Source organism: Choloepus didactylus, chromosome 8 (genome assembly GCF_015220235.1).
Source record: "Choloepus didactylus isolate mChoDid1 chromosome 8, mChoDid1.pri, whole genome shotgun sequence".
Classification (NCBI taxonomy): domain Eukaryota; kingdom Metazoa; phylum Chordata; class Mammalia; order Pilosa; family Megalonychidae; genus Choloepus; species Choloepus didactylus.
In genome coordinates this window covers 41979368-41993864 of record NC_051314.1, presented here as the reverse complement: position 1 = coordinate 41993864, position 14497 = coordinate 41979368, and the positions used below count along the sequence as shown (strand labels likewise).

The 14497-nt window shown below is 43.1% G+C and overlaps 1 protein-coding gene across 3 annotated transcripts in view; it reads left to right on the top strand.

The window, feature by feature from the left end:
• Positions 1 to 14497, top strand: part of TMTC3 (transmembrane O-mannosyltransferase targeting cadherins 3) — a 78582-nt gene that overhangs the window by 26830 nt on the left and 37255 nt on the right. For 2 of the 3 annotated variants that reach the window (XM_037848378.1, XM_037848377.1), the window contains 2 exons: positions 7076 to 7292; positions 13223 to 13441. In XM_037848378.1, coding sequence (XP_037704306.1) covers positions 7104 to 7292; positions 13223 to 13441 — 408 coding nt within the window. In that variant the 5' untranslated portion in view covers positions 7076 to 7103. Of the gene's footprint in view, positions 1 to 7075; positions 7293 to 13222; positions 13442 to 14497 lie in introns of those variants that run through there. The other variant, XM_037848379.1, reaches the window with a different exon arrangement.

Here is a 14497-nt window from a genome sequence, read left to right as displayed (position 1 = left end):
TATGGGCACTAGGACCAAGGGCTGGACACATAGTTTCTGTCCACATTTTCTCAGACTTTCATCCCTTACTGACCTGGACCTTGAGATGTTCTCCCTGTTCTCTGAGTCTCCAAACAGTTGATTTGGGTAGCTACTGCCTGGTTATTTGCTGCTTTTAGGGAAGACTTTGTAGTTCCCACCCTAATCATCCATTTTGGAAACTCTTTCTTACTGTCCTTTTGTATTCTACCCTTCCCGGCGGCTATATCTATATCCTATAGATATGTAGCACTCATATCTACATATGGATCTGTGAATGATGTGTCGGTTTCTTATTGCTACAGTAATGAATTACCACAAACTGTTTTTAAAAATGTGTTTCTTTATTACAGAACTTGTGCATTTACAGAACAATCATGCATAAAATGCAGGATTCCCATATACTACCCCACCACCAAGGCCTTGTTTTGGTGGGGAGCATTTGTTACAATTGATGATAGCATGTATTTATAATTGTACTATTAATTAAAGTCCATGGTTTAACTTATGGTTCACTGTATATTGTGGTTCCATGGATTTTTTTTTTAATTTTCACTCTGTTACCATATATGCAATCTAACATTTCCCCTAATCATATTCATGTATATATGAATATTAGTCTCACTGAACTAAAATCAAGTTGTTAGTAGGGCTGCATTCTTTCTGGCAGCTTTAGAGGAGAATCTGTTTCCTTGCCTTTTCCAGTTTCTAGAGGTTGCCTACATTTCTTGGCTTGAAGCCCCAGCCAGCAGTCTCAGCTCTCTGACCTCCACTTCTCTGGCTCTAGTACCTCCCTCTCTTTCTCTTAAAAGGACATTCGTGATTACATCCAGGGCACCCAGATAATCCAGGATAATCTCCTCATCTAAAAAATCCTTAATTTAATCACACAAAATCCCTTTGCCTTGTAAACTAACATATCCAAAGGTTCAGGGGATAAGATGTAGACAACTTTGTAGGACCTTATTGTGTGTGCCACAAGTGATAATTCTAAATAAAGTGTTAATGACAGCACTCAAGCTAGAAAAGTATATCCTCAACTTGTTTTTTTGAGAGTATGTTTTAAAAAAAACACTATTAAAAACACCTTATTTTTATTCTTAGGGCTGATTCTTCAGTATTCTTCCAGTTACTGTTGTTCTTTCTACTCTAAACCATTTCCTCAATGAATCCCCTTTAAAGCAGATTTTTAAGTTGTCCTTTTAACTTAAATATGAATTGCCATAAATGACACCCATTTTGTAGGTTAAAAATCCTTGCTATAATGGGAAAAAGAGAAAACATGCTTTAGATCTGGCCATAAGCTCTTATGTCCCAAGGGCCAAGCAGTTAACTTAAATGTATAAATCAAGCCAGGTATAAGAAAATAAGAGAATAATATGGTGCGGTCGCAGTTGACTCGTCTGGGGGGGGGGGTGGCGGCCGGTTGCTAAATCCTAGGCTCTCAGGATTGCTTGGAGAGTACCGGCGGCGGGGGCTCTTTCCCGGAGGCGAGGGCGAGGCGGGGGACTTGGCCAGGTCCCCGGCGGAGGCGTGCAAAGTATGGAGGGCGGCGAGAAAGGAACAGGCGGGACACGGTTCTTTTAGGGTGAAGAAACCAAGAGAGTTTATTAGGGGAGAGTACAAGCTTATATTGGGCGTTTAGAGGGCGGGGTAGCTGTAGAGGTTAAAGGCTTGGATTGGTTCTGAGAGGGCGCGGAGGTTGATTGAAAAGGGGCGAGAGTTGCTCCGGTAACGGTGTCTGGCAACAATGTATGCGCACTGGTGGTGATGGGAGTTGCACTGGCAACGGGGAGTGTCCGGGCAAGATAAGGGGGTGGGGAAAAGGCGGTTCCCTCCGGCAAGCCTCCCCTAACAGTGGTATTTTGGGTGAGGAAATGGGGCCTGCCTCCGGCCTCACTTTCCCAGGCCCGGGGGGCTGCGGAGGGCGCTGTCGCCCATGCCCACCACCCTCCCCAGGGGCTGATCAGGTCTCCCAGCCCAGGCCCGCCAAGTTGAAGCACGTAATCAGTGTCCCGCATTTCCCCCTTCTTTTCTAATTAAAGGAAGAAGCTTACCGGAGAGGCCCGCTAAGGGATGAGGGAAGGGGGAGGCCGGGGAGGGGAAAAAGGGGTTGACGGTGGCTTAGCGAGGCTGGAGCTCGGCGTTGGTGTGGCGCCCGGGCGCTCGACAGGGGCCTTGCTGCTTGCGGGATGGACGAGGGTGGGGGGTTTAAAGTTGGAGGTTCAGAGAAGCTGGAGCTCGAGGTTGGTGCGATGTTCAGGCGATCGAGAAGGGCCTCGCGGTCGGCGGGTTGACCGGTGGTGGTGAGGTCGCGGAGGGTTGGTTGTCATCTCGGAGTAGGGAGCGTCAGAGGTGGCGAGTCGCTGGTACTGGACTTGCACGAACGAGGAGAAAATAGCATCCGTTTGTTTCCTTACAAGCTGGACAATTCTGCGGATAATGCAGGGTCCTAAGGTGAGAGCTAGAATAATCATTAGTAGGGGGCCGAGGAGAGGGAGGAGGTAAGGGAGGAGGGGGGTAAAGATGTGGGACCAATAGCTGGTGGCTTCACGGTCTCTTTTGCGTTGTTCCAGTCCCTCTCGGACCTTCTTTAGGCTGTCTTCGGCGAGACCCGTGGAATTGGCATATACACAGCACTCTTCTCCTAGGGCAGCGCAAAGGCCTCCTTCTTTGAGGAGGAGAAGGTCGAGACCTCGGCGGTTTTGGAGCACTACCTCAGAGAGGGAATTGACAGAATTTTTAAGATGGGAAATAGCGTCTTGTAGGTGACGAATGTCCTCGTCAACAGCCGCCCGGAGGTGAGTTAGGGCGGAGCCTTGACTGGCTAATGCAGCGATTCCGGTGCCAGCGCCTGCAAGACCTAGGAGGGAGGCAATCGTGAGGACGGTGATGGGCTCTCGCTTTTGCAGTGGGGCAGAAGCTGCAGTTGTTTCCAAGCGGAGGAAGAAGTCTTCCTCGCTGTGGTATAGGACCCTAGGGATGAGGACAATTAGGAGGCAAGTTTCATTAGTTGTATTGAGGGTTTGCACGTTAAGGCAGGGGGTAAGCCCTGTAGAGGAGCAGAGCCATTGGGAGGAGTTATGAGGAATGAGAAATTTTGCAGAGCTGCTGGGAGATGAGTAGTCGGCACAAGCTGTGAGGTTGGGAGAGTTACTTGAGCGAGGGCGGATGCACTTTCCTGTAAAGGAGACTGAATGAAAGGTTAGGGGGACGGCAGAGGTATTCCAATTGCATTCCGAGGGGCTGTCCTCTGTGTTTTCTGAAAAGGAGAGGTTGGAGGCTACTGGCTCATACAGGGGGGAGGAAGTGGAGAGGCAAAGCCAACAAGAGGAGGTAAGATTGGGATAGGAGACATTTAGTGAGGTGAAGGTTGCTTGGATAAGGCTGAAGAGGGGAGAGGAGTAATGAGAGGGGGGTAGAAAAGGTTGGGGTGGTGGGGTTGGCGATGCGCTGTTTGTAGCTGAGGTGCGGTTTCCGGATGCGCTGCTTGTACTTGAAGTGCGGCTGGAGGGCTGTGGAAAAAGGGGGTTAATGACTTGGTTGGGACCTATGCCAGAGGGTGTTCTTAATGCAGTATTTTGGCCTGGTTGGTTTACAGCCTCCTTTTTTATAAGAATAAGTGATCCTCGGTCGGCTCCTTTCTCATAGATTCTGAAGCCCCAAGTTTGACCGAGTAACCAGGAGGGATCAGTGGGGAGCTGCACTGTAAGATTAAGATGTGTGCAGGATCCCTCACTTTCTTAGCCGAGCCAGTTAACTGTAGGGAGTTTGTACCCTGTAGGGGCCCACTTTAAGGTAAGGTAATGATTAGGAACAGGAGGCTTCCAATTAGTGGCTAATGTTTCACACCCCCAGTATGCACAGTAGTACTCATTGGGGGAATTACAGTACGATTTTCCAGGATTTGAGGATGGGCACATGTAATATTGGGCCTGGGGATCACTTACCTTTCGAGCGCAGGTTTCTTCGACTCTGGAGACAAAAGTGGCGAAAGGCTTACTCGGCTCCTGGAAGAGCTTGGTGAATTTATTAGGCCGACAGGCAGAGCAGTTGGCAAACGCTCGTAAGGCGATTCCCCAAAGGATAGGCCAAAAGGTGGCAGGTGCATTAATATAGGCAGATGCATTTATAAACGCTCCCGTGCCCAAGTAAGCTTCGGGGTGATGATAGACTCCAGTGGCTGCGTCTTGCTCGCTTTGCCTAGCTGCTTCTGCCTGGAAGTGGGCACGCCAATCAACAAACTGGCCGGGGTTAAGGATGGTACGGGCAAGCGAGGCCCAGTCTTGGGGGAGGCAAAAGTCCATGGCGAGATCCTGCAGTAATTGGGAAGCGTATGGGCTACCTAACCCGTTTTCCTTGACGCCCCTGCGAAGCTGCTTGATAGTATCCGAATCAATGGGATACCAGTCGTATGGTTTCTGCGGTGTGGGGGTAAGGTTAAGGGGAGAGCAGCGAAAAGCACGAAAGAAAGGAGGACGCGCTTGCAGAGGGCCTGGCACGGGAGTGGGAGTAGGGGCAGCGTTGCCCCAAGGGTTGCCTTGAGGTGTAAAAGGCAGCCAGGGGTTATTTGCCGGCAGGGTGGGAGGAGCGGCGGCAGCTGCCGGTAGCGGCTCCGAGGGGGAGCTCGCCGGAGGGGGAGGCGGAAGTGGGAGGCCCCAAGCGTCGCAAGACGGCGGCGCGGTGGGAGTGGCTAAGGCATAAGATGGTGGACTAGCTCCGCCCTGTGAAAGGGCGGGGTAAAGCGCTTGCGGTTTCCGGCCCAGCTTAGGGCTGACGTCATCGCCAGAGCACTTCCTCCCCTTGATGGAAGAAGAAGGAGGAGGAGGAAGTTCGCCATCTTGGCGAGGCTCAGTGTTATTTTGTTTTTTGGGAGTCACTTCGAGCGCGTTGTTAATCTGCTCGACTAAGGACTCTGTGTCCGAATCGTGGTCTACATTAGTATCGCTGTCTGAATCTGTTGACTGGGTTGATAGGGCCTCCTTGGATTTAATGGGGCCTTGATCAGGGGGGAGGGAGCCTTGAAGGCAGGAGCGGACGGTTATTAAGGTGGGGAGCAAGCCGGGAGGGAAGTGCTTGCTCTCATGTCCCATGGCGTTGGTGACCCGATCAATAAGGCGATCATAAGTAACAGGGTCCTAAAGATGGCAAGTGGTGAGCCATGGGTTAAAGGGCAGCAGGAGGTCCCAGTATACTTGCAGCTGCCGGACAGACACCTTACAGCGATGTGTGTCTAGGAGACCAGCCAGAGCACGAACTTGGGGTGCTTGGCGTGCAGATAGACGATTACCCATAGCGGAGTGAGAAAAGAAAAAGGGGGGTTGATTATTGAGTAAAGAAAATGAGGTAAACCGTGGTCGCGAGGCCGAAGGAGACGGCGAGAATAGAAGGCAGGAGCTTCTAGTAGCGAGAGCAGTTTGGGGGGGGCGGTCGCAAAGAGGCACACCGCGCGAAACAAAGAAACAAAGACACAAAGGACCACAGCAAAGTAATGGAGGGGAAGAGGGAAAGCTACTGGAGGAAGAGTGTTAGGAGGAATGGGGGGACATAGGAAGAGAAGACGAAAGGTAGTCGGGGGTAAGAGTTAGGTTAACGCGGGAAAGGAAGAGCGGCCCGGGCGCGGAGCGGCGTGGGAGAGGCGGCTCCAGACGTGGAGCGGCGAGGGAGAGGCGGCTCCGCGGGGCGGCGAGGGAGAGGCGGCCCTTACTTTGCAGGCGAGGAGAAGGGGAGCTGGAGAGGCGTCCGGGCGAGCGGGTGGTTTTACTGGACCGCTGCGTGGAGAGGACTTTTAATTCCAGGGGCCGCACGTTGGGCGCCAGTTGCGGTCGCAGTTGACTCGTCTGGGGGGGGGGGGGTGGCGGCCGGTTGCTAAATCCTAGGCTCTCAGGATTGCTTGGAGAGTACCAGCGGCGGGGGCTCTTTCCCGGAGGCGAGGGCGAGGCGGGGGACTTGGCCAGGTCCCCGGCGGAGGCGTGCAAAGTATGGAGGGCGGCGAGAAAGGAACAGGCGGGACACGGTTCTTTTAGTGTGAAGAAACCAAGAGAGTTTATTAGGGGAGAGTACAAGCTTATATTGGGCGTTTAGAGGGCGGGGTAGCTGTAGAGGTTAAAGGCTTGGATTGGTTCTGAGAGGGCGCGGAGGTTGATTGAAAAGGGGCGAGAGTTGCTCCGGTAACGGTGTCTGGCAACAATGTATGCGCACTGGTGGTGATGGGAGTTGCACTGGCAACGGGGAGTGTCCGGGCAAGATAAGGGGGTGGGGAAAAGGCGGTTCCCTCCGGCAAGCCTCCCCTAACAGTGGTATTTTGGGTGAGGAAATGGGGCCTGCCTCCGGCCTCACTTTCCCAGGCCCGGGGGGCTGCGGAGGGCGCTGTCGCCCGTGCCCACCACCCTCCCCAGGGGCTGATCAGGTCCCCCAGCCCAGGCCCGCCAAGTTGAAGCACGTAATCAGTGTCCCGCAATATGGCTATTGTTAACTAGCTCATGTATAGCTAGCATAAAGTTATTGAAGACAAATTTTTTTAAAAGACTTTAGAACAAACTAAACAAGGCTGTGAGCTAGCTACAAGTTATGTAATAGATGGTCTTTAGTTACATAAAATACTGAAATAATGAATTTCATCTACATTTTAGAATACCCATGCTTTGTGTCTTTTCAAGTATGTGTTTCTTACAAAGATTCATTTAGAACTCCTGGAGTGCATCACGTACTTACAGTAAAGAGTTATCTGGTATATGACTATATGTCTCCTGAGGTAACCTGACCTGTTACAACTGATAAGCAGTTCTCTATCTAGATAGCTAGGGAGATAGGTACGAAGATTAAGTGGTACTATAAAGGACTGTATTAGAAATATAAAACCATTCATAAAGGAGCAAATCATTCTGCCTTAGGTTAAGAATCTGGAGAGGTGTAAATGTGGATGGCATTTGAGCTGAGGTTTGAGATTTGATCCTTTGGAAGAATTAACATTCAATCTTATTATCCATCTAATAAAATTGTACTTATTTGAAAAAACATGTCACTTGCTTCATTTTATCTTCATGACTTTTTCCAGTTTTGTCAATGAGTACTTGTGGGAAAAAATGGCTGATATTAACGTCAAAGAAGTAACCTTAATAGTGGTGGTTGTGACGGCCTGCTACTGGAACAGCCTCTTTTGTGGTTTTGTTTTTGATGATGTTTCAGCAATACTGGATAATAAAGACTTACATCCATCTACACCTTTAAAAACTTTATTCCAGAATGACTTCTGGGGAACTCCTATGTCTGAGGTAAGTATATATATATATATATATATAAAATCAGATTTTAAAATATTCTGCTAGTGTATTTCTCCTAATTTTTTCTTTGTCAACAGTCACCCTAGCAATTACAGATTTTTCCCGAAAATTTTATGTGAGACAAAACATGTTTTTAATAAATTGGACGGGAAGTTGAAGATATGATTATCTTCTTTAAAGCTACACTTAATTCTTTCCTTGGCTGTGTGTCTTGGCTTAAATCTTTTTAAAAATAACACATGTATGTAAAACCCAAATGTGTAGAAAGAACAGGCAGTGCAATACCAAATCTATTTCTTGCTAAATGGCTTATTTCTTTTTTTTGTTCTCTTGTGAGTCAGGCAAAAGAGATGACTATTAGTGATATATTTAACCACTTTAAAATATGGTAATATATATAAAAATATAAATATATTAGACTTTAAAGGTAAAAGTTTTACACACATTTCAACTTTTCTGCAGGAAAAAAAAGTGATTTATTAAAAATTTAAAATTGGTATCATATATCTTACCTAATAATTATTTTGGATTTTGTACGAGAATCTTAAAGTTTAGTTCATTTTCATGAGAATGTTTTTTCCCCTGCCAATCACTTATTTTGAAGTTTAGAGTTAAACCTTTTTGGATTAAACCCTTGTCAGTTTGGGATCATATAGATTGTATTCTCATTTTAGTACTCTCATATATTAGCAGTGTTAAATTGGTGGAAAGACAGCTTTTAGATCACAAGTCATTTTCCTGGTGAATATAATTCCTTGAGGATAAATAAATGAATGAATTTAGCTCTCTACAATGCTTGGCATGTAGATGTTGAATACATAGTTACTGAAATATAACATATGACACTGTGTAATAGTTTGTTCCTTAGTAGTCATTCTTGGCCCCTTATCCCATTCCCCAAATTTGAAAGCATCTCAAAGGTAGGGTCAGATTTAGTGCCTCTATTTACAAGCACATGGTAAATATTTTTTCTTGTTAAAAAGCAGACTTTGTTTTCCTGCAGCCTTCCTCTTCTTCACTGGTTATAGCCTTTAAAAAAAAAAAAAAAAAAAAAACTTTGATCAGAAGGGGAAAAATGGCCCTATTATAAGATCCATTATTTCTAGACTGCTTATCCCCCAACACCCCTCTCTCTGATCCCCAGAAACCCTTAGAAATATGTATCCGTTCCTCCATCTTATGCTAATATCTGTTGTGATTTTAGTCTTGATGTAGAAATAATGACTTGAAAGGTTAGCTGGCCAGATGAAAGACCTTATAAAAGTTAGTGTACCATGGTGTCTGTCAGTGTTATGTTTTGTTGACTTCTCAGTTTTGCCCATTGGAAATCTGATTTTGTTCAGACTGCCCATAAATGAGCAGACTCAGAAAAAGGGTTGTAAGTACAAACTCAGACAGACTGGATGAACAGACTAGAATAGCAATATATTTATAGTGAAGACTATAACTTCTTTGTATTTTCTGTTTACCATATTCTCTCCCTGTAGTCAAATGAATTGGTAGGGAAAAATTATCATAAGTAGTGTTCTAGTTTGCTAATGCTGCAGAATGCAAAACACCAGAGATGGATAGGCTTTTATAAAACGGGGGTTTATTTCACTACACAGTTACAGTCTTAAGGCCACAAAGCGTCCAAGGTAACACCTCAGCAAATTGTAATTTGCTAATTACAAGAATAAAAATGCTAAGGGAATCCAATGGAGTTTGTCCTGTGGGTTTTAGGAACTGTTTTGCTCCTTTTAACCCTGTTTTCCTTACTGTTTCTCCTTATGGCAATGGGAATGTTTATCCTACGAATGTCCCTCCTTTGTATATTGGGAGCATATAACTTGTTCTAAGTTCACAGATCCACAGCTAAAGAAAAATTATGCCTTAGGACTGGCCATGCCTATAATTGATTTTGATGGGATCTTGTACTTAACTTTTGTTACTGAAATGATTTAAGTTTTTGTGATATTGTGGTGGAATGAATGCATTTTGTATTTGGGAAGATAATGTCATTTTGGGGTCCAGGGGGTGGAATGTGCCGGTTTGAATGTATTGTGTCCCCCAGATGCCATTATCTTTGTAGTTGTGTGGGGCAGAAGTTTTGGTGTTGGTTAGATTTGCTTGGAATGTGCCCCACCCAGCTGTGGGAGATGATTCTGATGAGATGTTCCCATGGAGGTGTGGCCCCACCCATTTGGGGTGGGCCTTGATCGGTGGAGCTATATAAATGAGCTGACTCGGGGTGGGGGAGGGAACGGAATGCAGCTGGGAGTGATGTTTTGAAGAGGAGCAAGCTTGCTAGAGAGGAACATCCTGGGAGAAAGCCGTTTTGAGGCCGGAGCTTTGGAGCAGACGCCGGCTGCCTTCCCAGCTAACAGAGGTTTTCCGGATGCCATTGGCCATCCTCCAGTGAAGGTACCCGATTGCTGAGGTGTTACCTTGGACGCTTTGTGGCCTTAAGACTGTAACTGTGTAGTGAAATAAACCCCCATTTTATAAAAGCCTGTCCATCTCTGGTGTTTTGCATTCTGCAGCATTAGCAAACTAAGACAAGTAGTATTTAGGTGTCAAGGTTTCACATCATAAAGTTACATGACTATTCTGGAATAAGTGCTTCCTAAGTTAGTTCAGAGATCTAATGGTTAATGTCATCAAGTAATGATAGTCCAGAGATGAGGGTGTGTGTGCACGTGTATACCTTACAAGGGTACTGTTTTAGTTTCTCGACTGTTAAAGCAAATACCATACAATAGATTTCCATAACAACGGGAATTTATTGGCTCATGGTTTCAGAGGCTAGAAGGCTTACTTCCTTCTGGTGTTGGTATCTTCTGGCTAGCTAGCAATCTTAAAGGTTCCTTGGCTTTTCTGTCACATGGCAATGCACATGGGATTCTTTTGTCCCTTCTGTTTGGGTTCCATTGACTTCCAGCTTTTTGCTTCTTCCTTGGCTTCTTTCTCTTTTTGACTTTAATTCTTACTGTTTTATAATGGACCTCAGTAATCCAGATTAAAGTCCAACCTGATTCAGTTAGTCTACACCATAACTGAAGTAACATCTTAAAAAGATCCTATTTAAAATGGGTCCACAACCACAGGACCAGAGGTTGGGAGCTGAACTTGTCTTTTGTGGGGGACATGATTCAATCTCGAACAGATGCACTTGCCTCTTGGATCTTGGAAACACATTTTTGGCTCAGGGCATTCTCTTTTAAACAGTGTTAGAAGAATACTGCCATATTTGGGAACTTTGTACTCCTATAGGCCTTTCAGTGTTTATATGTCTTCTATACGCCCATTACTTGGATATGTGTACTCAATTTACAGTTCAGTGGATCACAACCCTTGGCTAAACATTAGAATCCACCTGGGATATTTTTAAAAATATATTACAAAGGCTCTACTCAAGCCATTTATTTCAGACAATTGCTCAGGGTGGAATATGTGCATCATTATTTTGTCTGTTTTTGTTGGTGTGTGTATGTATTTGCCTTTTTAGTGTGTGTGTGTGTGTGTGTGTGTGTTGGCGGGGGGGGGGGGCTCTTTGGTTTTTTTTTTACAAGTCATCCAGGTGACTCTGTGGTACAGCCAAGGTTGAGAACCACTGAGCTATAATGAGCCACACTCTTCTGGTTTTTTAGCACATGAAGTACATTGTGTTAAGGTAACTTCTGCAGATATCCTGTCTTACTATGTTGTTTGCTATTCTTTTGTGGAAATTCACATTAACAGGGAACTGGTAGCATATTCATTCATTACATCCATGGTTATGTTTCTATTGCCAACTAATACCATGAATAATTAAGTTTTTCTTCAATCTGCCTGAATGTCATAATGATCTGATATTGTTTAGTTTTGTACTAGAACCAGCTGTTTTACTATATTTTCATAGAGTAAACCTGATATCCAGTAAGCTGATGATTATTAATCTCCATGAACTCTTAAATAGGCTTCTAATGAATTATGCGAGCAATTAGTCATGTTAATAATTAATCCTTTAGTTGGTCATTGCCTATGGCATATGTGCATCTAAGAGACCTAACCAAGCAATTATGTATAATGCAATTAAAAATTTGTTTTCTCTTCTACTTTCTAACTTCATCTTTTCAAATGATACATATAATTGTAGTGGAGCAATAGTAACATTTCAGGCACTCAGAGGGTTTGTAGAATTTTTTAATCTACTTTCTGGTAAAAATCGTATCAATTCAATGCAGTGCCTTAAAAACATAAAGGATATGCACTCAAATAATCTTGTATGCCTGAACCAAAATTCAAGGGATAAACAGAATTTAGCCAAACAGGATAGAACATTCTAGGTACATGGCACATCATGGTGTGTATGTATATTCAATACAAGCAGAGATATTGAAATGATCCTAATCTCAAAATGAAAAATATTTGTTCTCTGGGCTTCTTATTTTTCCCTGGTAGGGATGAATAGGCATAAGTCCATACCTATGTACCAGAGTTAGGGCAAAACGTGGTAAGAGACAGGTGATCAAAGAAACTGAATGTGTATGCTCTTATATAAAACTGCAAAAATAAACAGGATAATACACACACACGCACACGCGTATATATATATAGTTTTTGAACAGTGTTTTTTTTTTCTTAAATCTGTTTTGATTATGTCTTTGGCTAAAAGGTATTTCTGGTTAAATGTAACTTCTAATTTATCAAGAAATTCAGTACTTCACATAAAATTTAATTTATTGCCAACAGAGAATGCCACAAAAGATGTCTACTTATTCCAAGAAAGCTTTTGCTTTTTTTATTACCCTCTGGGTGATATTTGGGGATTTTTTATTTAATTTACCTTATTTGTAATTTAATATATACAGATGTTTTTCATAAAACAAACTAGGCAATACCTTTTTGAGTCATCACTTTTTGAACTGAACTGGTAAAGATTTTGTTCTTGTATTTCCTTTTGAAGATCTAGCCAGCAGTTCTATAAACTCGTTTAATGTGTTGATCATAGATAGGACACTTTTGAAGAGACTCCTATGTTTGAGCTTGACCAGTGCCACCTCTTCCGGTTTGCTGATGCTGCTGTTCTGCAAAACACCAGAAATGGATTGGCTTTTATAAAGGGATTTATTTGGTTACAAAGTTATAGTCTTAAGGCCATAAAGTATCCAAGGTAAGGCATCAGTAATAGGGTACCTTCACTGAATGGTGGCCATTGGCATCCGGTAAACTTCTGTTAGCTCAGAAGGCACATGGCTGGTATCTGCTTGCTCCTAGGTTGTGTTTCAAAATGGTGTTCTCCAAAATGTTGCTTTTGGGGCATTTTGTTGTCTCTTAGCTGCAGCTCCTCTTCAAAATGTCACTCTCAGTTGCTCTCCAAAATGTCACTGTTAGCTGCTCTGAGGTCCTTCTGTCTATGAACTCTTTTATACAGCTCCAGTGATCCAGTTAACACCCACCCTGAATGGGCGGGGTAACACCTCCATGGAAATTATCTGATCAGACTTTTCACTCACAGTTGACTGAGTCACATCTCCATGGAAACAATCAAAGGATTCCAATCTAATCAACACTAATATGTCTGCCCCCACAAGATTGCATCAAAGATAATGGCATTTTGGGGTACCTAATACATCCAAACTGGCATGCCACCAATACCCTATTTTTTTTTTTTTTTAAATCTCTGTATGGAAGAGGAATTAATAGTTGTTTTTCTGCTGTTAATTCTCTGAGTATTGCATATCATGGAGCAATTACCTTATTTGGAGACGAAGGAAATAGGAAAACAGATTATAAAGCTATCTTTTATGTTTATGTTACTCTTTGGGCATTTCATTGTTCTATTGTTATTTCTCAGTCAAATATAGATAACCTTCAGTAGTAAATACAATGACTGGTTTATGTATCCTGAAGGACCAATGTAGTTTAATATTAATCAGTATTTTTTTTTTTTCTTTTAGGAAAGAAGCCACAAGTCTTACCGTCCCTTAACAGTATTGACATTTCGTTTGAATTATTTATTTAGTGAACTGAAACCAATGTCATATCATCTCCTCAATCTAATTTTTCATGCTGTGGTTAGTGTGCTGTTTCTTAAAGTCTGCAGACTTTTTCTGGATGACAGGAGTAGTATGATTGCTTCTTTACTTTTTGCAGTGCACCCAATACACACAGAAGCAGTAAGTAAAACTGTAAATTGATGGGTTTTTTACAAAGCCTATAGTTTGATTATAATGATTTAAGTAAGGGGTGAAAATATATCAAAATACATGGAACATGAACTGACATCCTAACAAGTGCTCATACTCATTAGTTTCATATTGTCTATTGCCCTGTGTTTCAAAATTGTGAGCTGTTTGTTATTGCTAATATATCCATCAGCCCTTACCTAACAATTCATACATATTCACACTGTAACTGTAATTTCTTTGGTAACCTTGAAACTCCAAAACTGCCTCCCAGCTTTGTTAAAAGCTTTCAGTTGTAGGCAAGAGTTTTTGTTTAAACTGTGTGTGTGTGTATGTGTGTGTGTGTTGGGTCCATGGGGGACTGCATGCCTCCCCCACTAAACTATCTTGTGCCTTTTGTATCTAACTGAACAGACATTTTTCCATATTTTTACAAAAATGATAGGTTGTTTTAAATTTTACATTGAGTTCAAAATGCCTTAAGGGGAAAGGTTTAGGAGTTTTATATTTAAATTTTTAGAATTTAAAAGGACTTTGAAAATAAATTAGTTTTTCACTGTCTCATTTTACAGGAGACCAAGGTTCATAGAGGTGAGATAATTTGACCAAGCTTATAGTGCAAGAATCAAAAATAACCTTTTCTCATCAGTGTGTTTCTCTCTCTCTCTCATACACACACACAGACACACACACACACACACACACAACAGCCATACTGTATTGTTTTTCTACATATGACTTTCATATTCTTAATATAAACCCACTAAACTCCAGCCTAGATAATATTTATTTCTAGTGGTTGGATTTTACTTCTCTCTTCTCAATTTAAATTGGATTCTACTTGTTTTGTTTTGTTTTTTAAGTTTATGTTCTTTTTAAACTTTAGTGTACTGGTTTATTATGAGGTAAAACTTATTGATTTTATGGTACCTTTGTAGTTTTTAGGTGTTTTTTTTTTCCCTATGCAATTTTTTTTCTTGTTAGAAAAAAATCATGCAGACAATACAGAATTCACATCTCTCCTTTCCCCCTCATTATTAACACCTT